This window comes from Amphiprion ocellaris, chromosome 12 (assembly GCF_022539595.1).
Source record: "Amphiprion ocellaris isolate individual 3 ecotype Okinawa chromosome 12, ASM2253959v1, whole genome shotgun sequence".
Classification (NCBI taxonomy): domain Eukaryota; kingdom Metazoa; phylum Chordata; class Actinopteri; family Pomacentridae; genus Amphiprion; species Amphiprion ocellaris.
This window is the reverse complement of record NC_072777.1, coordinates 14,779,341-14,802,571: the sequence shown is the minus strand read 5'-3', so window position 1 is coordinate 14,802,571 and position 23,231 is coordinate 14,779,341. Positions and strand designations below refer to the sequence as shown.

At 37.6% G+C, this 23,231-nt stretch overlaps 1 protein-coding gene across 2 annotated transcripts in view; it reads left to right on the top strand.

The window, feature by feature from the left end:
* The window catches only part of tbc1d32 (TBC1 domain family, member 32), a 102,414-nt gene that overhangs the window by 4,438 nt on the left and 74,745 nt on the right, over positions 1 to 23,231 (top strand). For both annotated transcript variants that reach the window (XM_055016202.1, XM_055016201.1), the window contains exons 6-20: positions 213 to 338; positions 630 to 708; positions 1,145 to 1,248; positions 1,338 to 1,399; positions 1,671 to 1,815; positions 2,302 to 2,361; positions 3,321 to 3,420; positions 4,801 to 4,938; positions 8,504 to 8,593; positions 10,531 to 10,673; positions 11,568 to 11,695; positions 12,332 to 12,533; positions 16,440 to 16,519; positions 19,431 to 19,569; positions 22,123 to 22,210. In XM_055016202.1, the coding sequence (XP_054872177.1) occupies positions 213 to 338; positions 630 to 708; positions 1,145 to 1,248; positions 1,338 to 1,399; positions 1,671 to 1,815; positions 2,302 to 2,361; positions 3,321 to 3,420; positions 4,801 to 4,938; positions 8,504 to 8,593; positions 10,531 to 10,673; positions 11,568 to 11,695; positions 12,332 to 12,533; positions 16,440 to 16,519; positions 19,431 to 19,569; positions 22,123 to 22,210 (1,684 nt within the window). The remainder of the gene's footprint in view (positions 1 to 212; positions 339 to 629; positions 709 to 1,144; positions 1,249 to 1,337; positions 1,400 to 1,670; positions 1,816 to 2,301; positions 2,362 to 3,320; positions 3,421 to 4,800; positions 4,939 to 8,503; positions 8,594 to 10,530; positions 10,674 to 11,567; positions 11,696 to 12,331; positions 12,534 to 16,439; positions 16,520 to 19,430; positions 19,570 to 22,122; positions 22,211 to 23,231) is intronic.

Sequence of the window (23,231 nt, the reverse complement as noted above, 5' to 3'; positions counted from 1 at the left end):
CTATATGAATGACTGAACAAATCAGAAATGTGGGCAGTGTTTTGGGTTTCGGAGGGCTGAAACCAGGCCAAATAGGCATACAAACAATGAGGGTTTGCAAGTGGGCATTGCTTTATTTAAAGAGGTCACCAGGTACATGAGTTATGAACCACTGCATCAGATGTGACTGTGATTACCAGTGTAGTCCAGGTGACTGATATGAGTGTGTGTAGGTGCGTTGGGAGGCCCTGCAGGCCCTCTGCTGTGCGCCTCCATCCGATGTGCTGAGCTGTGAGAGCTGGAGCAGCCTGCGCAGAAACCTCTGTGCGGCTCTGACTGAACCAGACCCCGACCTCAGCGTGAGTCCAGAGCATCTGCTCAATGCAGTAGCAATCGATGTCCCATTAAATAACAGTTTATTAATTTCCAAATGAATCAAAAACAATAATGACTTCAATTAACAAGTTTTGGTTTTGAAATTGAAGATAAGTGCAAAACACTTGATTCCACATGCAAACATGCTACACCTGCTTAATCTTGTTTAGCTTCTTCTCATCATCTTCACATTTGAAATGTGGGTATAATTGCTTGATTATCTATGGTCATGTGTGTATTCTGTCAAATCATGCCTCTCTGCCTTGCCTCAACAGGAGAATGTACTGCAGTTCTTTGCTAAAAGCTTCTCGTCCTCTCCACTGAATGTGACACGAGAGATCTACACCAGCTTGGGTAGGCTACTCTGAGTGGAACCTTCTGAGTATTGATGAATGCGCAGCACTTTCATATCTGAACTGAATGATGACATGAAGAAAACCGTCTTTCCCTCTTACTGCTGCTGCAGACACAGTAGCTTTATATTGAGAGGTTTTAAAGATAGCCACCTCTCAACTTCCTCTTCTATCATAACACAGTAGAGGCAAATCCACAGATCTGTACGGTTGAAATCACAAATTTTTTTATTATACCAAATTAGTAATTCATCGGCCTCAATATGGACTAGTTTTACAATTGAAGTTTGGATTTTTTTTATTGTTAAGGAATTGTTAAATCAAAAATATGTGTACTGCATTGTGCGCTATGTATAGAAAGAGCATTATGTAAATTAGTATTGACATTATTTTGCATATATTGCATGATTTGTAATATTTGATCTTTTGATGAGCAGCGACAAGTGTGGACTCAAGCTTTCTGTCTCAGAAGTTGAGCTTTCCAAGTGGCTCAGCTGTTCTCGACATCAACAGACCTGAGATCAGTCGGCTTCTCAAACAGGTACGGCATCTTAGTTCTTAGAACTTCTTAAGTGTATCACAAAAAAATTGGCAGTTTCTTTCATCCCTTCTCTCTCTGTCTTGTCCTAGATTCGATTGATGAATGACTTTCAAAAGGAGGTGACTAACTTTTGGATCCGTCATCCAGAGAAGTGAGTTGCTATTCCCTTTATTAAGTCAGTATTGTCACTGCAGTCATCAGCCATTATTACTGATTCACATTTGACGAAATCTGTTGTAAAAAAAATGCTAAATAACCAGTAACATATTCTGCAATTAAGTTTAAAGCTATGTGACGTTTGGTTTGCGTCTGTAGTAACCCATTCTATTATTTTGAGTTTCCTACATTTATCCCAGTAATGTATAGAACAATATTACAGGCTGTGAATGTGTTTTACTCCTCTTCATTTTACCCTGCTTTAGATATATGGAGGAAGTTATAGAGAGCACGTTCTTCCTGTTATCCTTCCATCATGAACATGGCTCAGCAGGAACAGAGAAAGCCCTGGAACCAATTCACTTACTGGCCTTACTGGATGTTAAAGCTACCTGGTTTAAAAAATGGATGGTGTGTATGACAACTAAAGACATACACTACCAATCAAAAGTTTGGGGTCATTTAGAAATGACCTTATTTTTGAAAGATTTTTTTTTCCATTGAAGATAACATCAAATGAATAAGAAATACAGTCTAGACATTGTTAATGTGCTAAATGACTATTCTAGCAGATTTTTAATGGGATATCTACATAGGGGTAAAGAGGAACATTTCCAGCAACCATCACTCCTGTGTTCTAATGCTACATTGTGTTAGCTAGTCATGTTGAAAGGCTAATTGATGATTAGAAAACCCTTGTTGCAATTGTGTTAGCATATGAATAAAAGTGTGAGTTTTCATGGAAAACATGAAATTGTCTGGGTGACCCCAAACTTTTGAACAGTAGTGTATAAACTATTGTGTTTATTGCTTATTTAAGTGCTTATACTCATCTGTCTTGTTCACATTGCATTTATCCCATGTATTCTATTTATTTCCTAATGGACCATCTCTCAGCATGGCTACTACAGCAGGACTGTTGTTCTCAGACTCCTGGAGAGAAAATACAAGTCTTTGGTGAGTGATTCACTCAATAATCAGTATCTCTCACTAACCTCTTTGTACTTCTGACAAGTCTGACACAAGAGAAAACCAGCCAAGCAGATGAAGCTCAAAATAATTTTTCAAAAGGGAATAAAACCTAAGTATTGTGTGTGTTTGAAAGACAAAACTTTGCATGAACAAGAGGAAATTAGGGAACTGTAACAAACTCAGCTATGCTTACTTGCCCACTGAATTACAAGAATACAAATTCAGTTACTCACTGAAGCAGATGATGACCTCTTTCTGGATGAAAATGTTTCCCTTTTGGCACTTTCATTGGACCTCAGAGAGAATCTGAATTTGCCGTCCTGGTTCTGATCTTTACCCAGATATGCATTTGGAATAAAAACACATGTTGAAAAGGGAAAAGATTCTCCAGAAGGCCAGCTGCACTTAACTGCTGCCTGCTTTTAATATCTTATTCATGCCCACCTACTGGATTTGTGGAATTGTTGTAATTCACACAACCAAACAGTGCAGGCCAATGTGCTGGTCTTTGTAACAAAGGGGCAAAGGGTTGAGTGCCACTTTGACATTTAGGAATTGACTGTTTAATCCTAAACCTCTCTCTCAACTCTTACTCTGACTTTAGAGGGGATTACTGTGGAATCACCCTGAAAGTTTCTCTAAAGGAACTGTCAATAACTCTCTAAAAACTGTAAGCCTAAACTACTCTTGCATTGCAGTGCATTAGAATTCCCTAAAGTGCACAGATTTAGATTAAAAAGAGTGGTTCTAGTCTTAAAACTCTTGATTAAGAGATTCAATAAGAGGTTGCATTGCAATTCTGACTGAGTTCTTCTGTAAGCTTCTTGCTTTTGGCCTGTTCATAACAGCATACAAATTTGGCTCTGCACATTTGTCTCTTGTCATTTCATTTAACTAATCAAACATTTCCTGCTTGATGTATTGTTTTAATCTATATTTTACAGGTTGTAGCAGCTCTTCAGCAGTGTATCCATTACATTGAATCCTGTGAACATTTCACAAATGAGGTAACTGATCCCCAGTCAGAGGAGCAGCAGAACTCTGGTAAGTAAAACACTCCATAAACTCATGATTTCTTCATCAGCCTTGTGTGCTCTCTCAGGCATTTTCAAATCTTCTCTCCATCCCCCTGTGTGGCAAGCACCAGCACATTTGCTGTAATGCTGATTTAATGTATGCTGTGAAACAAACCAAAAAATAATACTCTCAGACTGAACTACTATGAAAGCCTAATGAGAAAGTAATGCTTCATTTGAAGCCTTTGGGTGTTAAATGTATTTGTACCTAGACTTTGCCATCATGTCTTCAGCTTCTTTAATGCACACATTCTGTTCCTGCTGTCATTAAAACAGAGGAGTGCAGAGAAAAACATTAAAAGGAAAAAAAGAAAAGACAAAGCAGACTAAAAACTGTTGAGAAAAAGGAATGACAGAAGATGGCTAAATGAGCACTTGATGAAAAACATGACAAAATAAATGATTAAACTGAAAGAAAAGCAGACAAGACAGAAGCTTGTTTATGTATGTATTATAGGAAAGATCTCAAAGCCTCTGTTGTTGAAAATTTGGCACAGAATGTGCAGGACTAAAGGCATACAGTACATACAAAAACAAGATTTACATTGGGATTTGGTGAGCCATTCCCATTTTTGGATTTCTTCCCAACATTGTGTATACACACAAGAGACCATATTGGAGCGTATTGTTAGCCTGTTGTCATGTGGTACTTGTTTCTTGAGATTTAGACCACATTTTCCATAAATTCTTCCTCTTCTTCTCAGAGTTTCTCAGTTTGTTTACAGCAATTAATCACGCTTAAAATTAACATTGTAATTATAGATTAACAGGAACATGGTACACCTCCAGTCTCACAGCTAAGTGTGAAAATTCAATAAATCACAGCAAATGCAGTGGGAGATGGTAGATGGGGTATAAGTGAATGCCGTGTCAGTGTGTTATCTCCTGTAAGCCAGCTGCCTCCTCAAGACTGAACATTGTGACCTTGTCTTGGATGAGTGGCGATATGCTGACTCCCCCGCCACTGATATACTCCTCATAAAAGAAATGGAGTTTTCCGAGCTGTGCCACTTTTTGATTTTCGCCACCCCTGAGATGCTGCAAGGTTGCCACATTATTTCACTTGTCAGTCTCATTCTAATTGAGCAGCCTTAGATATGAAATGTCTGAAAACCGTCTGTCTACCATATTGGCATGACATTTAGTGTGCTTTTATAAGTGCTTTGAAAGAAAGACACAGACTTTCCTCTGTTTTTCCCTCAGCTTTTCTCCTTCTACCACATGTAAACATATTGATAATAATGCAGTGCTGGAAAGATAAATATTTGAAATGATGAAAACTGGAATCATGATTGCAGCTCATTTTTAGACTATCCTTTTTCACTCAGACTTTCTGCTAATGTTTTAGGTTCAGTGCAGAGGAGTGTTTATTCGGGAAAGGAGCTTGAATATTCCTTCTTTGTCCACTCTCTGTGTGTCCTTGGGAAACTTATCATCTACACCAATGGAAGAAAGCTGTTTCCCATCAAAATGAGGAAGCACAAAGGTGGGATCTTGTACATAGTTCTCTGTCATAGTGTGTGGATTTTCATCTTATTATACATGCAGAATACAACAAAAGTGAGTGTGCAGAATGGCTTAAATGTCAAATTATTCTAAATTGTAAAACCTTGTAGTAACTGCAATACGTCTAAGATGAAAAGCAGGTTATCTGTTCCTATTATGATATTATATTAAAAATACAGGCATAGAAATGCAATGCAACAAAAATTGGTACACCTTTCATTACTGAGAGTCTAATCTTTTATTTCGTCAATACTTTACACGTCCATCATTATTGATAGCAGAATCAATCCTCCTCAGTATGCAGGATGCCACATTTCTGGGGAGATGTTTTGCTATTCTTCAGAGACTAACTTTTTCAGCTTCTTTTTACTGGATAGGTTGTGTTGCTCTACCTTTTTCTTTAAAATACCCCAAAGGTCTTCTTTTGGATTCAAGTCAGACCAATCTTAGCCTGGTCATACGTTACACTTTTTTTTTTCTTCTAATGAGACGTTTGTGAAATTTTCAGAGCGTGCTTTGGATCATTATGATGTTGGGGTATTTCTCTACTACCAAACCTCTGCAGACTGAGAGTAATCTTGTCAGTCAGTGCTTTGGTATATCCACAGAACTTTCATTTTACGCTCATGCAGCTGCGTATCAGCAGACCTCCACTCTTCACTTTTGGGACTGTGCAGTCACGCAAGACCTTATTCGAGTCCAACAAGTTTACCTTCCTCTCATCTAACCAAAGATTTTGCTTCCAAAATTCCCCAAGCTTCTATTTAACTTCTTAAGACCTGAGCTTTGGTTGGGCTTGCATTTTAGATTTCTTCCAGGTAATTGGGATAAAGAGTAACCAATAAATATAATAATTGCATAATATCTAATATCTGATTATTATGTTTATTATTAGTAGTATTATTATAGTTTTTTTTAACAATAAGCTCTTTCTGGAAAAAAAAGAAAAAGATGTCCAGATATGGGGACACCAGGTCCTAGGAGGTTAAAATGATTTTAATTGGTGACAGATCTTTCTGTGTCCTTTTCCATATGATAGAAGTCTCACAATCATTTTTTAAAAATTCCTCTGGCTATTTTCTCTTTCTTTTTATGCAGTTAGGCGAACTGGAAATCACAGGTGTTCTCAGTTTTGAAATGTGTTGGGTAATCACTTTTGTTGCAATGAAAAAAATTGTAAAAATTCTATTGTTAAGCTTTGAAAAAATGAAATTATTGAGATGTGGTAACAATTTTGAATCACTTGACATGAAAGGGATATCACACACTGGTGTACTCACTTCTGTTGTGTATTGTAGCTTTTGCACTAAAGCTGGGGTGTCAAACATATGACCCGCAGGCCAAAATTGGCCTGCTAGAGGGTCCAGGATTACTACACAGATGTGGAAATCAATGTAAATTTAAAGTAATCTCTAGATATTGACAAGTTGTTTTGATAAAAAAAAAAGTCAAAAATAAAGTAAAATATTGTGTTGTTCATTTCCAGATACACCTGTGACTAAATGTTTTGTACCTTTGCAGACACACTGTAATCTGTAAGTTGTAATACACAGATGATAAACTGAGGCGTAGTATTGTTGAAATGTAACCTATTTTTCTAAAAAAAAATTCAGTTTGTTCATTATGTTTTGCAAAAAGATAGTTCATTAAATGTGAACATCTTCAAAATTGTACTTTTTGCACTTGAACAAAGAAAAAGATTTGGAGTTATCATTATTTATAGGTTGTTATGCTGTGATTTTACTGGTCCACCCCACTAGAGATTAAATTGAGCTACATGTGGCCCCTGAAATAAAATGAGTTTGACACCCCTGCACTAAAGGATATATGCTTGACTGTAGCTGTTGTGTCAAGACTTTGGATACTTTATATTCCCTTGCTGCAGAACCTGCAGAAACTCACCTGTGTTTAAAGACTAGTAGTTAAAGGGATACAAGACAGTTTATTGGCCTGCTGATTGCCATCTTCCCTAGTGATATTACAGCAAAATAAACCCACCTATCTTTGCATTGCATAATATGTCTGATCAGCATTCACGTGGTATCCCTCCCTCCATTGTCACTGGGGAGTGATTTTGTCCCCTCCAACCCCTCTTAATCACAGATAAAGTTACATAATAGCGCAAATGGTACGAAGGCAGACGATGAAAACAGACTCAGTGTCTGATATCCCTGCACTAAACTGTAATTGATTTACCTATTAATTACCCTCTTGCCTAATCAGTCTTATGTAATGAAGTCACAGCAATTAGAATATTTTATTCATCATAAAGTCCTCACTTTGGGTGGAGTCCGTTTGATGATTAACTTGTGGTCTTTCCACACCTTGAGGTACACATCTGGACCACCCATATGTGTCATAGTGTGTCACCTGCTGAAGTTTGGACTGCAGTTTTAAACTAACCACACCAGTTAATTGTTTAGATTTTCTGCTATTTGACTTTTTTTGTTTGATTCTAGACTTTGTTTCATTATCTTAATTTTGCCACTTCCATAGTTGATTTTTGCCATTCTACATCTAATCTATTATTGGGCATTTATTAGAGTATTTTCTATTTTTTGCATTCAATGTGAAAAGGTTGAAGTTTGTTTCTTTCTTTTCTACTTGTTCTATACTCCTGCCTTCAGCTCTTTAGCCATGTGGTTCTTAAGTCATTAAAAATTATGTGCAATACCGTTCAAAAGTTTGGGGTCATCCAGATAATTTCATGTTTCCCATGAAAATGCACACTTTTATCCATGGCTAACATAATTGCACAAGGGTTTTCTAATCATCAGTTAGCCTTTCAACATCATTAGCTAACACAATATAGCATTAGAACACAGGAGTGATGGTTGCTGGAAATGGACCCATATACCTCTGTGTAGATATTCCTTTAAAAACTAGCCATTTCCAGCTAGAATAGTTATTTACCACATTAACATTGTCTAAATGGTATTTCTGATTAATTTTACCTTCATTGAAAACAATGTTTTTCTTTCAAAACCAAGGACATTTCTGTGACCCCAAACTTTTGAACAGTAGTGCCTGTAATTCATAACAGGCTCTGGATATGTAACATCCATAAACATCAAAGCTACTGAATATGATGTAACATGGCCTATATGTAATCTGTTGATTATTTCTCATATGCATCAAGTAATCAGTCAGAAAATAGACAACAATGTCTATTCCTCAGAGCATTCAGAAATGTGTTTAATGTGATTGATTTGTCAGATCAAAGCAGACATTTCAATAGATAATGATGTAAATCTTCAACACATCTCACTTGAACTAGAAATTGTTTGGCATTTTTCCTTGATAAGTTAGGCAACAGTAAAAGCACATATTGAGGCATTTATGAAAATATCAGGCAATTTCGAAGCACAGCGGATACTTTAAGCCATTCTGCACATAGAATCTGAAGCAAACTGGATGGTCTTCATCTCCAGTGTTATCAAAACTCCTGACATACACTATTTCAGACGGATCAACTACATTTCATGTCCCCACCTAGACACATAGTCACCACACTGATTCACTCATTTATTATGTCTGTGTTTCAGATCCAGTCAGCCTGACAGACCTGGTTGTCATCCTTATTAAGATCATGTATCGGCACCCCCAGCCTCTGCACAGTGATACCTCTCACACAGGTGGGGCTCATATACTCACAGACATAAAAACTAAGTCAATGAGTTACAGCTTCCTCCTGGCCAAGTCTGGAGTCATGTGTTGAGAGAACATAGTGACCCTCCTTATGAGTTGTAACAGCATTGCTCAGACCATATCTTTTATCTCTTAACCTTGTACTGAGTCATGTAGTACTATGGTTGTCTCCTGGAATACTTTATGGCCCTATTCATTCTCAGGAATTACAGCAGCAACTTAGCTGCCAGGGATCAGTAATGGTCCTCACCTTGACTTTGTCACAGGATCATCTCCTTTGGCTTCTGACTGATATAATATTTTATGCGCATACATCATGATACTGCAGGAAGCAATAAGTAGATCTGCCATAAATGTGTGGGTGAGAGAGTTGACTGGAAGATAAGCTATTAGATTTTAAAGCTCCATAAGGCAATGTTCCCACACAAATACAAAACAATTGGGTAAAAAGTCTCCAGTTTCCCAGTGTTTACCTGCACTGATAGAATCATTTTAATGTTTACACCCCCTGAACCTGAAGATACATTGTTTAATTTTGAAAGAAACTTTAAAAGCAGAGAGTCATCAGAATTTTTAAATAAACTGATAATAATGATAATAACTTTTAACTTTCTGATGGTCCTTGAACCACTCATCTGTGATGCACTGTTCTAACTGGAAAATGAATCAAATCTAAGCTTAAAAATAGATATTTCATCAGAATCGCTTATTTCTACGTCTCACTCAAAAATTTGCCAAAATACTGTGTTTGCACTCCAGATCCTATAAAAACAAAAAATCCATAGGATTCTGTGCAGCTGTGAACCCATTATTGACTCAAGTGTGATCAACAGTCACAAAAATTCAGCTGCTTTTTGGCTGAAATGGGCTGATCTGCAGGCTGTGTTTATACAGAGCAGATAGGAGAAAGAACTGATAACACCTGTGGGCACTTGGGAAAATGTTAGACATGATGATTCTAGAGTCTTTTCACTTTTTGTACAAGAAATTATCAAAATAACTTTTGTATTGTTCTTTTTCTTCTCTTATGGCATGATAACTTTGTTACTATATGCAGAGAGTTTTCCCTCTGTTTAGCTATGGTTGTGTTGTATCCATAGTGGTTTCCATCCTGTACTGCAGTGGAAAATGAGCCCACAGGCAAATGAACTGCTTAGATTGACTCCAGATACATTTTTATGGTCCTCACATATACTTGTAGAAATGTGTGTTCTTCATATTTAGATAAATCAAAAATACATCAATTGAAGTCTAAAAATGCCTATCTCTAAATTGTGTAGAAGTGTAAATCACAATGTACACTACCAGTAAAAAGTTTGGGGTCACTTAGAAATGTCCTTATTTTTAAAAGAAAAAAATTTTTTTCAATAAAGATAACGTTAAATTAATCAGAAATACAGTCTAGACATTGTTAATGTGGTAAATGACTATTCCAGCTGGAAACGGATGATTTTTAATGGAATATCTACATACAGAGGCCTATTTCGAGCAGCCATCACTCCTGTGTTCTAATGGTACATTGTGTTAGCTAATGGTGTTGAAAGGCTAATTGATGATTAAAAAACCCTTGTCCAATTATGTTAGCACATGAATAAAAGTGTGAGTTCTCATGGAAAACATGAAATTGCCTGTGTGTGACCTGAGTGACCCCAAACTTTTGAATGGTAGTGTACATTTTCACACCACAAACCTGAAGTATTGGAAATGAATCTGAAATGCACACGTCTAACCTGGAAACCCACAAGGATTTGTATAATATTGACAGATGGGTAACAAGTAAGACTGTGTGTTCACTGTCACTCTGAAGTGTATGAATATTATTAAGCATATACGCGTGCATGTAGCCCAGCTATCTAAAATATACAACAATAAATGAGTGTTAATTTAGTTGGAAAGGTTTCTGATCTGCTGTTTGTATGTTCAGACTCCCTGTCGCCCAGCAGTCTGGTGATGGAGGTGCTGTGGATGCTATGTGAACGGACAGAGTGTGCTGCAGAGTGTCTCTACCAGACTCCTGTCATAGAGATGCTGCTGGCTCCGGTTATAGCTCTGCTCAATGGACAGCAGGTCACACACACACACACACACACACACACACACACACACACACACACACACCCATGGAAAATTTTTAATTGGGACTTTCTACAGTTAGTAAACAACCTGATTTTTTTTCAATTTTGCAAAACCATTCTAACAAAACAACAATGGCAAAGGAAATGTCTTCATTTTGATATTTTAGAACAAGAAAAAGTAGGTCATATTGCAGTGAACTGCTATATATCGCTGGCACGTGTATGAGGAGTTTCCGTTGATAACTTCACAGAAGTAGCTGTAAAGTACTACTAGTAGTAAATTTTTATTCAGAAGCTTTTATGATTTAAATCCTGAGGAAGACACATTTGTTTTTTACTTCCTCATGGTCAGATCGCTCACCGGCTAGGTTGAGCTCAGTGCTTCCTTGTGCGGAGCGTCAAGGTCAGACCCTTGATGCCAAACATTAATAATCTACTTTCTCGACATTTACATACTAATCGATTCCACAGGAGTTGGATGAGTGAATTCCTTCCCCAGCTTGTAGCTTAATTTTAAACCTCAGTACTGAATGCACATTGAACATATTAAACATTTGTCTCATCTGTGTGGAGCCACAGTCTTATGCCATCTAAAGCATTACTCCAAACTAAGCTTCTAGTTTCCAATGCATTATCTGTATTACTGAAGTGTCTTCACAATTTTGTTAGGACACACATAACTCTTAATTTGTCTCAGCAGGAGGGTAGGGATTTCAAAAAACTAACTGTAAAGGCATTTCTTCTGAAATACAAGTATAAATGCTTTCTCTCAATTCTATCACTGTCAAAGCTAACAAGTTTATTTCAGTTTTCAGTATGTGTTCAGGCTCCACTTGTTTCTGAAGCTGCTCTGTAATTTTGTCTGTTTATTCTCTATGCTTTGCAGTCCCAATTAAAGTCTCCTGCAGCAACACTGACTCTCATTGCTGACGTTCTGGCTCGCATCGCAAACACTGACAGAGGATTAGCTCTCTTCTTATATGAGAAGAATCTCGTTCTAGCCCACAGTGAGAGGTGAGACACTGTGATTAAAGTGTGATTAAACACACAGTGGCATTTTGTCTTTTTGATAGTAATGAATAAATTACATTTTCCTGACTTAGCTGGGAGACTTTAACATAGAGTTAAATTTGCATAACAAATCCTCCTGATTCTGCAAAGAGAGTAGATTAGACCAGAGGATGCTAGTAGTTTGTGAGTCACTGGGATTATATCTTATCTCAAATGTCATTATGGCAAGAGGTCTTAAAATAAAGTATCTTTTAATTATTTTTTCTGGCCTCAAATTAGTTTTATAATCTGTTTCCTGACCTTTAGTGGTCTTTAATATGGTTCAATCTGCCAAACAGATGTGAGTGTATTCTGCTTCAAGAAATGTTAATAATACATACAATTCAAATTCAGGAAACTTCACTGACAGGAGTAAAGGTTTGTGCTATGGACAAACCAAGGAGAAAATACATCATGACTCCCTTAACATAGACGTCAAAAGTCACAGATCGGGATCAGGACTAAATCCGTTTTTACAGTGCAGATTGCAGTTTTTCTCAGCTCAACAACCCTAAGCACAAATGTTTCTCACACGAAAATCTTATATCGTGGATGTTGTATCTGTTGTCAGCATCTTTGTCTGTTTTCTCTCCTCTGCAGAACCTTTGCTGCTCATGTTATTGTGCAGTTCACCCTGAGGCTGCTGGATAAGGGGCTACCATCACTAAGTGAATCAGATGTGTCCCATACATTATGTGGAGCCTTTATCTTTGTGTGTCGGCAGATATACAACACCTGTGAGGGTCTGCAGGTTCTCCGACCCTACGGGCTGCACAAAGCTGTAGCGGCTGCATGGAAACAGGTACATGCACTGCATTTATGGGTTTAATTTTCACCTGGACACATTCCTGGCATTCATTTATAGAGACATTTTTAATATTTAAACTTACTACAATAGAGTTTACCTTCATTAAGAAACAGTCTGGAAAAATACCTCAATAGCTTTTAGATTAAAGATGTCTCTGTTGAGTATTAAGTTTTTTACCTTGTTAACATGCCCATATGGTGTTTTTATACGCTTAAAGACACTTTATGAGTGCGAAATGAGCTGTGACAGCCTCAAAAACACAGATTCAGACTTAACTAATCCTGCCAAATTGCATGGTGGGCTTTCTTAATCATGATTCTTCTGCAGAATCAGTTTGCAGTTTGAAGATGTATGACTGAATTATATTAGTGTGTAGTGTAGAGTAGTTTTACAGTGTTTGAGCCAAATTGTAGATGAGCTGGTGTTCTCCAGCTACTGCAAGTGGTGGAGATGTGTGTCGAGAAACATTCAAACACTTCAAAAGCAGTGTGGAAGAATTATTTTTATGGAAAAACTTCAAAATATGTAATTTTGAAAAACACGATTTATTACACAGGAAATTTTTTACTTTAGTTTCACTAAGTTCACCACAGAATGTCACACTCTGCCCTGAAAGAAATTTGCTGACTCAAAGCTGCAGTAGGCCTAAATCTAGAAACAGCAAAAAAAAACTAAACTAAACAAAAACAAACAAGCAAACAAAAGACATACAAACAATACATGCCTTGCTCACTGCAAGCTCTTTCCTCTTTCTTCCTCTGTCTGTTCTAAAGCCCTTCCACCAGATGAACACATAATTAAAAACACAAAAACAGTCAAGCTAAAAATCAACATTCATTTGTGACGTCACCTGGGATTTGAACTCCACCTTCCCTACAACCTCTAATTGGCTAAACTCTCACAGGCTTTGATGTTTTAAAGCCTGAACACTGAGCCAAGAAGAGACGCCTGATTCTAGTTTCCTCTCAGTCCACTTAATTTACACAGTGGTGAAAGGTTAGTATGCAATTTTTGGCCTGCCATGCACTGCCTACCCCACTTTATAACAATCTCTTTGGGTAACAAAAATAACTAACATACATTACCAGTCAAAAATTTGGACACACCTTCTCATTTAATGGTTTTTCTTTATTATCATGACTATTTACTTTGTAGAGTAAATGAAGGCATCGATATGTAGTAGACACAAAAGTGTGAAATAAGTCAAAGCATGTTTTTTATTTTAGATTCTTCAAAATAGCCACCCTTTACTTTGATTACTGCTTTGCACACTCTTGGCATTCTCTCAGTGAACTTCATGAGGTAGTCCCCTGAAATGGTTTTCACTTCACAGGTGTGCCTTGTCAAGGTTAATTTGTGGATTTCTTGTCTTATTAATGGGGTTGGGACCATCAGTTGTGTTGTGCAGAAGTCAGGTTGGTACACAGTTGACAGCCCTATCTGACAACTGTTAGAATCCATATTATGGCAAGAACCTGGCCTCCACAGACACCTGAGCTAAACCCATTCGAGATGGTTTGGGATGAAATGGACCACAGAGTGAAGGCGGAAGGGCCAACAAGTGCTCAGCATCTCTGGGAACTCCTTCAAGACTGTTGGAAAACCATTTCAGGTGACGACCTCAAGAAGCTCATCGAGAGAATGCCAAGAATGTGCAAAGCATTAATCAAAGCAAAGCGGTTGGCATGTTTTGACTTTTTTCACACGTTTTTGTTCACTACATAATTCCATATGTGTTCATTCATAGTTTTGATGCCTTCAGTGAGAATCTACAATGTAAGTAGTCATGAAAGTAAAGGAAAACTATTGAATGAGAAGGTGCGTCCAAACTTTTGACTGGTAGTGCACATTAAAAAAGAAATGTGAAGTTAATTAATTGAGTTTAGCCTTTCTGAAATTCTCTTTATGTCTGTGGAAACTGTTACAGAAATTCGACCACCAGAAGACATGATAGTTACAGAGACGCTTAAAAATACAAAGGTCCATGACAACGTCATCAGCTATAAGGAATTAAAAAACAGCAAAAGACACACTTGTCATATGACCCACATTTGTTTATCAGAGCTGTACTAAAAGCTATGACAAATCTCTAGGAATGGCAAGTCCACAGTGACAGAATCCTGTACCTCTGTCCTCATGTGACAGCTCATATTCACCAGAAAGGTGTGACACATCACTGATGATTGCACACTCTTTCCTCATTACTCACCACTCACAACGTATCATACTGTGTTGTTGTTGACCCACAGATTTGCTTGACATATTAATAGTGAGTTTGTTCTCATTATTTAAATAGAGTGACAGATAACAAGCAAGGAGGCACAAAGTTAGAATATTCTAACAAATGAACAGTGAAAATGAACCTCTGTATGTCTGTACACTTCAAATGTTGAAACTTTCACTTGAATTATCCTCAGTTATCTCTTGTAAATGACAACAGTGTTTAAATCTGCTGACAGCTTTTAATTAGTTGCTGTTCTTATACATTTACATTAATTTACAACGTCAGGTCTCCATTAATGGCTACTGTGTGTTCATGCTTCCTCAGCAAATGTAACATTAAAAGCATAAAATGATTTAGCCTTACATTTATTTGTTCATTCATATTCATGAACACATTAGAGAACAATTTCACCTCATAATTCTGGTGCTGCTGAATGAAATTAGATGTTCATTACAGGAAGATTTTCTAAATACAAGAACTAAGAGTCCTTCCTTGAGAATGCTGCCTCACTAACCCAGTCATCAAAACATTGTAAAGGATGGTAGCTTAGCTTTATATATGGATCTTTTTCCACAGGATCTAAAGAAAGGGTATCCATTTCTAGTGATCAGTTCCACTGGTTTGAATATTCCTGTCATGGTTCATTTGCTTGATGAATGCAGTGTCTCATTATTTACTCACTGCAGCAACAAAAGCAGCACCATCTCTTGCAAATGGGGGAATTAACTAACTATTATAATCTGCTTCATTTAGGTTTTGGAACACTGCTTCTGTCACAACAAAGCATTACATTCAGAGTTAGAATACCTTTAGTGATACAGTATGTACTTGAGAGAAAATCTGACGATGAAACATGCAGTCAGATGTTGAACTTAAAACAGCTGCAGAGGAATCATCTAGAAGACTTGTAGTAGCACTGCTTCTGTGATGATCCTAATGTCTTAGTGGTAGATTTTCTTCAATCTAGCAAGCAGTCCCACCTCTAAACATATCTCCTTTGTTATCCAAAACATTCGTGTCAGAAATTAACTTGTTTTAGACATTGTTGCAACAGTCTGCACCATTTGTCCCCTCTCACTTCCTTTTGACTTTATCTGGTCTATGTTAAATATTAATAATCTGCCTGCAAGTACTGTGACACAATGTAATGTGTGATGTCTCAAAGCCACGTCCACATCTAAACTTTGTGGGAGGTATCTTAAGGATTTGAATTTGAATTTGTTCATGGGGAATAAATGACTAACGGCTTCTTTTATCAGATCAGTAGTTTTACTACCACACTCTTAATTATTTCACTGTTGTTTTTCTTTTTTTATTTCAGGGTGTCTCAGGTGAGAAAGAGTCATTAAGCTAAACAGAGTCTGTTTGTAATCCAACAAAACAGAGTACAAAAAGCAGTACAAAAAATTACACTAAAGAAGCAGCGGGGTTAAACACTTTATGAAATCTAAATACAACAGCAAGTGTCAAAAAAGAAAGTGTTCCAAAAATGTCTTTATTCATTTTGAAATAATAGAAAAATAAGCTCTGTTTAATTCACTTACTTTATCAGACTCATGGTATGAATATATTAGTGAACACTTCTGGTTTAAATCATCAAATGTTCCACATACACTCACATGTGTTATATGGAGTTCTAAAAATGTGTGTCTTGGCTTTTTTGTCTTTGTTTTTAGACTAGTTCTTTGTCAGAAAGGGTTCCAACGCCAGTACCTGGAGCCAGTGCTGGAACATCTACCCAAGAGCTGCAGCACATGTGAGACTACACACTCAAACTAACATAATCTGTGGGTGATTAGTCAGCTCAACATGGACATATAAAGACATAGATTTGTGTTTTTTCATCCCATATTTGTGCAGAGAGACAGAACTTTGATCATTATTTGGACTTGTTTCAATGTGCAGTTTGCAGCCTCCAACAGAAGGCTTGTTTCCTAGTTAAATATGAATGAAAAGTTATAAACAAGCTCAGTGTCTTTTTGAATATTTGCATGTACCAGAGGAGATATTTTTAAGTGAATGCAAACAACGAATAAAATGAGTTCTTGCACCATTGAAGGTGCCCCGTGACTGCTATTGTAAACAACTCAATTACAAGCAAGAACAGGCCTTTGTATCTGTTACAAGTACTACAAATATGTGCAGCAGATTCAAGACGTTGACCTGAATTAGGCTTCAGAAGAAGTGCAGTTGATGATTACCACAAGATCATAAACCACCATTGATCTCCCTCTGATGCTGGCGCTTTGAATGACTGAACAGTGCAGCGCTTGGGATGGAAAACAAGAATGATCAGGCAAACACATTTACACTTTACTATCACTAAGCTGTGTCTTATTTCATTTTGTTCAGTTATTTCAGAAACCAGGAGGTCAAAATTTTTCCTGTTTCAGTTTCCACCAGTTCAAAACAGAGTATTCCAGTCTAGTTGCATACAAATCCTACAACACAGTGGTTTAACATGGTAAAGATATGGATTTTTGTTGAAGGTGTATTTTTCTCATCTACTACTATCTTTCCATGACTGACATGTGACAGATTAGCTCAGTTTGTCCAAATGAACTTGTAATAGTAAATACAGTGGTGCAAAAAAGTTTTCGGACACCCCATGCATTTGTGAAATATTGCATTAAGAATCACTCCTAAGCCTTCAAGTGCAATTTCTTTTAGTACAGTCACAGCCAAAATACAAAACAAATCCTAAAAAACCATTAATAACTTAAAATTGATCATCCAAGGGTTTCTTCAGCAAGAAATAGCCGCATCCTGATCTGCATGTGCAGTGATAACCACCTAATGCCATCACAGGAGCTTCAGCAGCAGTGGTCAAACCAAGCTGGTGTCCAGTGTTCCACCCGCACTGTACGTGACCGACTTTTAGATCATGACTTATGGTCTTGCAAGGCTGTCAAGAAGCCTCTGATCAATGAGAGACAGAGGTTAGCCCGGTGTCGTCGGACCCAAGCGCACAAGTACTGGATAGCCAGGAACTGGAAGAAGATTCTATGGTCAGATGAGGCCAATTTCCAGCTTTATCTTCCTCCTGCTAATGTGAGGGTATGCAGAAGACCAGGCAAAGCATTATCTCCAGCATGTACAGTACCTACTTTCAAGCATGGTGGAGGCAGTATCATGGTTTGGGGATGCATGAAGGCTGCTGGTGTTGGTCATCTCACTCTCTGTGATGGCACATTGAACTCAAGTATTGTGCCATTCTCCAAACCCATGTGCTCCGTTTTGTACGTGCACTGTTCCATCAAGGTCAAAACTGGATGTTTCAACAAGATAATGCCCCTTGAACATATCCAGGGTCAGTAGAACTTGGCTGCAGGAGCACAGTATCCAGGTCTTAGAGTGGCCATTTCAATTGTCGGACATGAGCCCCATTAAAAATCTGGGATGGATTATCAAAAGGTCTGTTTCAAAGCGTAAACCAAAGAATTTAGAAGAATTAAAAGCAGTAATTCAAGAAGAATGGGACAAGATTACCTCTCAACAGTGTGAAAGGCTTGTAGGGAACATTCCAGCCAGGATTAGGGGTCTACTAAATATTAATTTGATGATGTGATGGTTTCTTTATTTTTTATTCAGTTTTGAACACATTCTCTGTTATTTGTTGACTTTGATATCGACAATGTTGAGAACTGACATATTGAAACTGTCAAGAATTTAGTTTTGTTAGTTTTTCTTGTAAACAATAAACAAAGAAATTTTTTTTTATTTGTTTGTGTCTGCCTAACGCAGCCACACCTTTTGAAAAACAAAAAGATTTTTTCACAAATATTTCATGACCATATTTGAGATTGTGTAAAATTGTAAGGGTGTCCAAAAACTTTTTTCCACTACTGTATATAAATCTCCACACAGAAAATTTCACATCAAAGCTCGAGTGTAATGCCTGTGTGCCTTCCACATTATATTTCTCTATGCAAAAATCTTTTCCCTGACTCTGATAAAGATATTATAAACTGGTATTACTGGCAAACCTCAAGCCACAGTATTCAGAAAAACAAAAGTTTAATTTATTCAGAAAAACTTCATTGCCAAGAGGGGCACTGGCATGAAAACTTGGCTCGTGCAGCTTTGATATCAAGTTCTTATTTATCCAGATACAAAGAACCAGACTGTTCTAATACGAAAGGCATCACTGTATTTAGTAACGACTGGGTTATAGTGCACATTTTTAGACAGTCTTTCCAGGGAGACAGTCTTGATAGTGTTGCATTGGGCTGAACACATCAAAACTGCCACATATAGTTTAGTAACAGATAAAAAAGAGAACTGGAAATAGAAGTACCATGTCTCACTTCTCTCACCTCTTCACAACTGGTCAGTCATGGTGTGAGTGTGTCAGCTCACTGGGTTTGGAAACTTCCACATAATAGGTGACACAAACACCCTGTATTAGACATCTGAAATGTGTTGGGGAGAACAGTCCACTGTGAATGAAGCTTATTATTGAGTTTCCTGCCAGAAAAATCATATTGTAAAAAAGTAAGGAATAGGAAGAGTCTGACCCAAACACTTCAACATACAGCATCTCCGCTCATAAATGTGCCCACCATATTTACATGATCTTAATCTACCTGCCTTTTTATGACTGTGTGCCAGACTGTGAATACAAAGCTCTGCATCTTACTCTGTTTTTCTTTCTGATTTTGACACAGTCACATCTGGGAGGAGACATTGTTGGACAGTCTGCTGAACTTTGCAGCAACTCCTAAAGGCCTGCTGCTGCTCCAGCAGACAGGAGCCATTAATGAGTGTGTCTCCTACATGTTCTCTCGCTTTACCAAAAAGCTACAGGTAAAACCATACAAAAGTATAACTGTGGTTTTTTTCAGTTTACATACATACATTATACCCGGTTGCTAAATGTGCTGCTCTGCAGTACACACAGTTTGATTTTTATCCAACTTCTATGTTGGTGTGTGAAGGTATTCTGATCCAATTGTTCTCTAAAAGCAGCATCCTGCTCCATATCTGCACAAGCTATGTACAGTCATATTTGGAAGCTGCCACATTTAAATGCAGTTAGTCACTGTGAAGACCCAGTGGAGCAATCTGGGCCCAACTGACTTCCTTAAAGCCATCTCCACTATTTTTTTGAAGTAGTGGCCTTTCCACTGACTACATATAAAAGATTGATGTGACTTTGGTTTAAAATGTGAAGCCAACACAGAAGCACTTTAAAACCTGCATTCTTTCACACTGCCAAAAGGAGGCGACTCCTCTGGCTGTCTAATATGCAGGGCTCTATGAAAAAGTGGCCTTGCTTCTCTCTGATCTGTCACCTCAGTAAGCATTTTCCTACACATTTTATCATCTCAATGGTTAGTTTCAAGTCTTGTTCAATACATGATGTTCATTTAGTAAACTGTAATCCCATTTAGAACAAGAAAAGCACTCAGAGAGCACAGTGCTCTGCCAAGGTTGCTCAGCTGTTGTATAATTTCCGACAGATGAGCAGTGTTGAGCACAGGCATGTGTTATGCATGTGTACATTATGTACAGATACCGAATTGCATAACCTAAATATGTAGCGGATGGTGGAATTAATGGGACTCTGAAACACCCACACGATTTAATCAATTGTTCCTTTGTAGTAGGATTGCAATCGTGTGATTGTCAGCAGGCAGCTGACAATCACAGTGTTCATTTGTTGTCATAGTTACAATGACGCTGTGCCATTATCTTGCAATACAGAAATCTAATCTAATCAAAATCTAATCACTTGGTCTTTGTGTCATTTCTGACCTTCCCTGGAAATTTCCTCCAAATCCATTGGTCCATTCTTGAGTAATGTTGCTAACAGACAACCAGACAAACAGAAGGACAAACGTATGCCGATCATTACATAACGCCATTGTCTTCCTTGGCGGAGTAATAAAACAGACGATAATGCAGGGTATGGTTTAGTACAGGCATACCTTCAGATTGACAGGTCTCTACTGTAGGGACGTGCATAGTGTCCTTGAGTTTTCCAGTCAGATCCACCATTCTCTTGTTATCACTGGTTTCAAAATACCAAGACGGCAGTGGCCAAATTCTGAACTCGAGACTTCAAAACAGTAGTTTGCAAACCAATAGGTGATGCCGCCATCTCTTATTTACAGTCTTTAGGCATTAATTCCCTTCACCTAGTTTTCAATAAACACCTTGTGTAACATAGTACTTTGAAGTAATTCCAGATACTGCCAGAGGCAAAGTGTCAAGTTTAATGTATGCTAGTGAGATACGTTGTACTGCTTCCACAGGAATCAACCAGTATAAATTTTCCAGTGCTGAAATAGCACCAATGCTGATATATAGTAGTTATATAGTTTGATGGCACAGTTTCATCACCTTTATGGAAGTCCTGGAAGAATTAAGCTTGGCAGTGGCTCGTTTTAATCCTTCTTGATTCTATCAAGGTGCCAAAGTAATTTTATGCTGCTCAAGTGATTCTCTGCCACGCAGACTTGAGTTACAGTAATCCAATAATATATAGGCAGATATAAAATAAAAGAACTGAGTCAATTCTGAAGATTCATCACTGATGAGGAGATGAAAAAGATGAAAGAGGATCATAGACTGTTCAAAAACTTGTACATTTGAAATGTATATTTATTATTACAGTATTTTCTTCGGATTCAATTGCAAATTTTTTTTTTTTTATGTTTCTTGCATTTACTGAATATTTACTATTTGAAAAAGAATGGATGCATGCTGCAGGCATTTGAGTTGTATGATGCTCTGTGCAGCAAAACATAATCTACCTCAAAAGCCTTTATTCATTCTGTTGGTCTATGTCACTGGTATCTGTGGTAATTTGTTGATCCTGCTCCCCCACAAGGCCAGAGTCATTTTTCGTGAAGACTATTTAGTATTCAACACTAGTGTGGACACTGAAACATGCTGTATAAGACATATACATATTGTAGACTCGCATACACTCAATCTTGCTCAAACTGCAAACCTTAGCTAATCCCCTGTGGGCTTAATTTACTGCCATTGTTTACGCACCCTGGTAATTGCTTCTCTCATTTTGCATTTCACTTTAATTATGGAATGTAATTATATTTAGTCTATTTTTAGTTGTGACATTGTGTTGTAATTAATGAAGGACCTGCGCACTCCAAAATCAATTTGCAATTTGATTTCTCCACAGGGTAATGAACTACTCTGTGTACCTGTGTACTGTTTTTCATGATGGCATTTTTACAGTTCTTCTCTTCTCTGAAATAGAGCACCGGTTTTATATTTCTTCACCCTGCCCCTGCTTCTTACTCAGTTTTGATTGCTGTAAGCAAAAACTTCAAAGACAAAATATGGAAATGTTTCTAGGGATAATGGGGTTTCTGTCTGTATTTTCTGTAGGTGAGCCGCTGTGAGAAGTTTGGATATGGGGTGATGGTGACACAGGTGGCAGCAACTGCTCCAGGGGTCGTGGCTCTGCACAGCTCTGGTACTAATGCACTTACTTGCACAAACAAACACTTGCCAGCTGTGATGCTTAAGGCTTGTGTTCCAAGTTGTTGTTGTGTAGTTGGTATAAAGCAGAGTTCAGGCAGCCCAGGGAGAAACACCTTTGTTAAATTGTTTGTGTCCCGTTAAGTGGATGAAGAAAGAACAAGGTGAAGAGGTTCAGTGTCAGATTGTTGTAAGGATAAAGAATGTATGTGATGCGAGCAAGTGCGTACCGAGAAAAACAAAATCAGATTTTGCAAATAGAATAGTAAGATGCCTGAGTGTGTTTGGCGGATCAAATATACACTACCTTTCAAAAATTTGGGATCACTCAGGCAACTTCATGTTTTCCATGAAAACTCACACTTTTATCCATGTGCTAACATAATTGCACAAGGGTTTTCTAATCATCACTGAGCCTTTCAACACCATTAGCTAACACAATGTAGCATTAGAACACAGGAGTGATGGTTGCTGGAAATGTTCCTCTGTACCCCTATGGAGATATTCCATTCAAAATCAGTTGTTTCCAGCTAGAATAGTCATTTACCACATTAACAATGTGCAGACTGTATTTCTGATTAATTTCATGTTATCTTTTTGAGTAAAATGTTTTTCTTTCAAATCCAAGGGCGTTTCTAAGTGACCCCAAACTTTTGAACGGTATATTAATGCTAGGCAGAAAGGAGATATAGATATGCTAATATGCAAAGGTAGATAGAAAGCCAGGAGATACAATGAGGAAGTGTAAAACTGAATTATAGATTTGGAATTGTAGATTGGCTAAATGCAGAGAACAAATTTCCTTACAGGGTTTAATAAAAGGATAGCTTTAACTCCTGACACGATTTGAACCTGGTTGTGGATTTTGTTCTATGTTATCTACCACATTTCTCCCCATCTTCTCTGTCTGTCTCAGTGGTCTCTTGTCAGCTAGACTAAATGCCAAAGAAAGACTTTCATAATATTTGAGTTATGGGAATTTTTTCATACCTCTGACTGCTACTCTTTTAAAATTC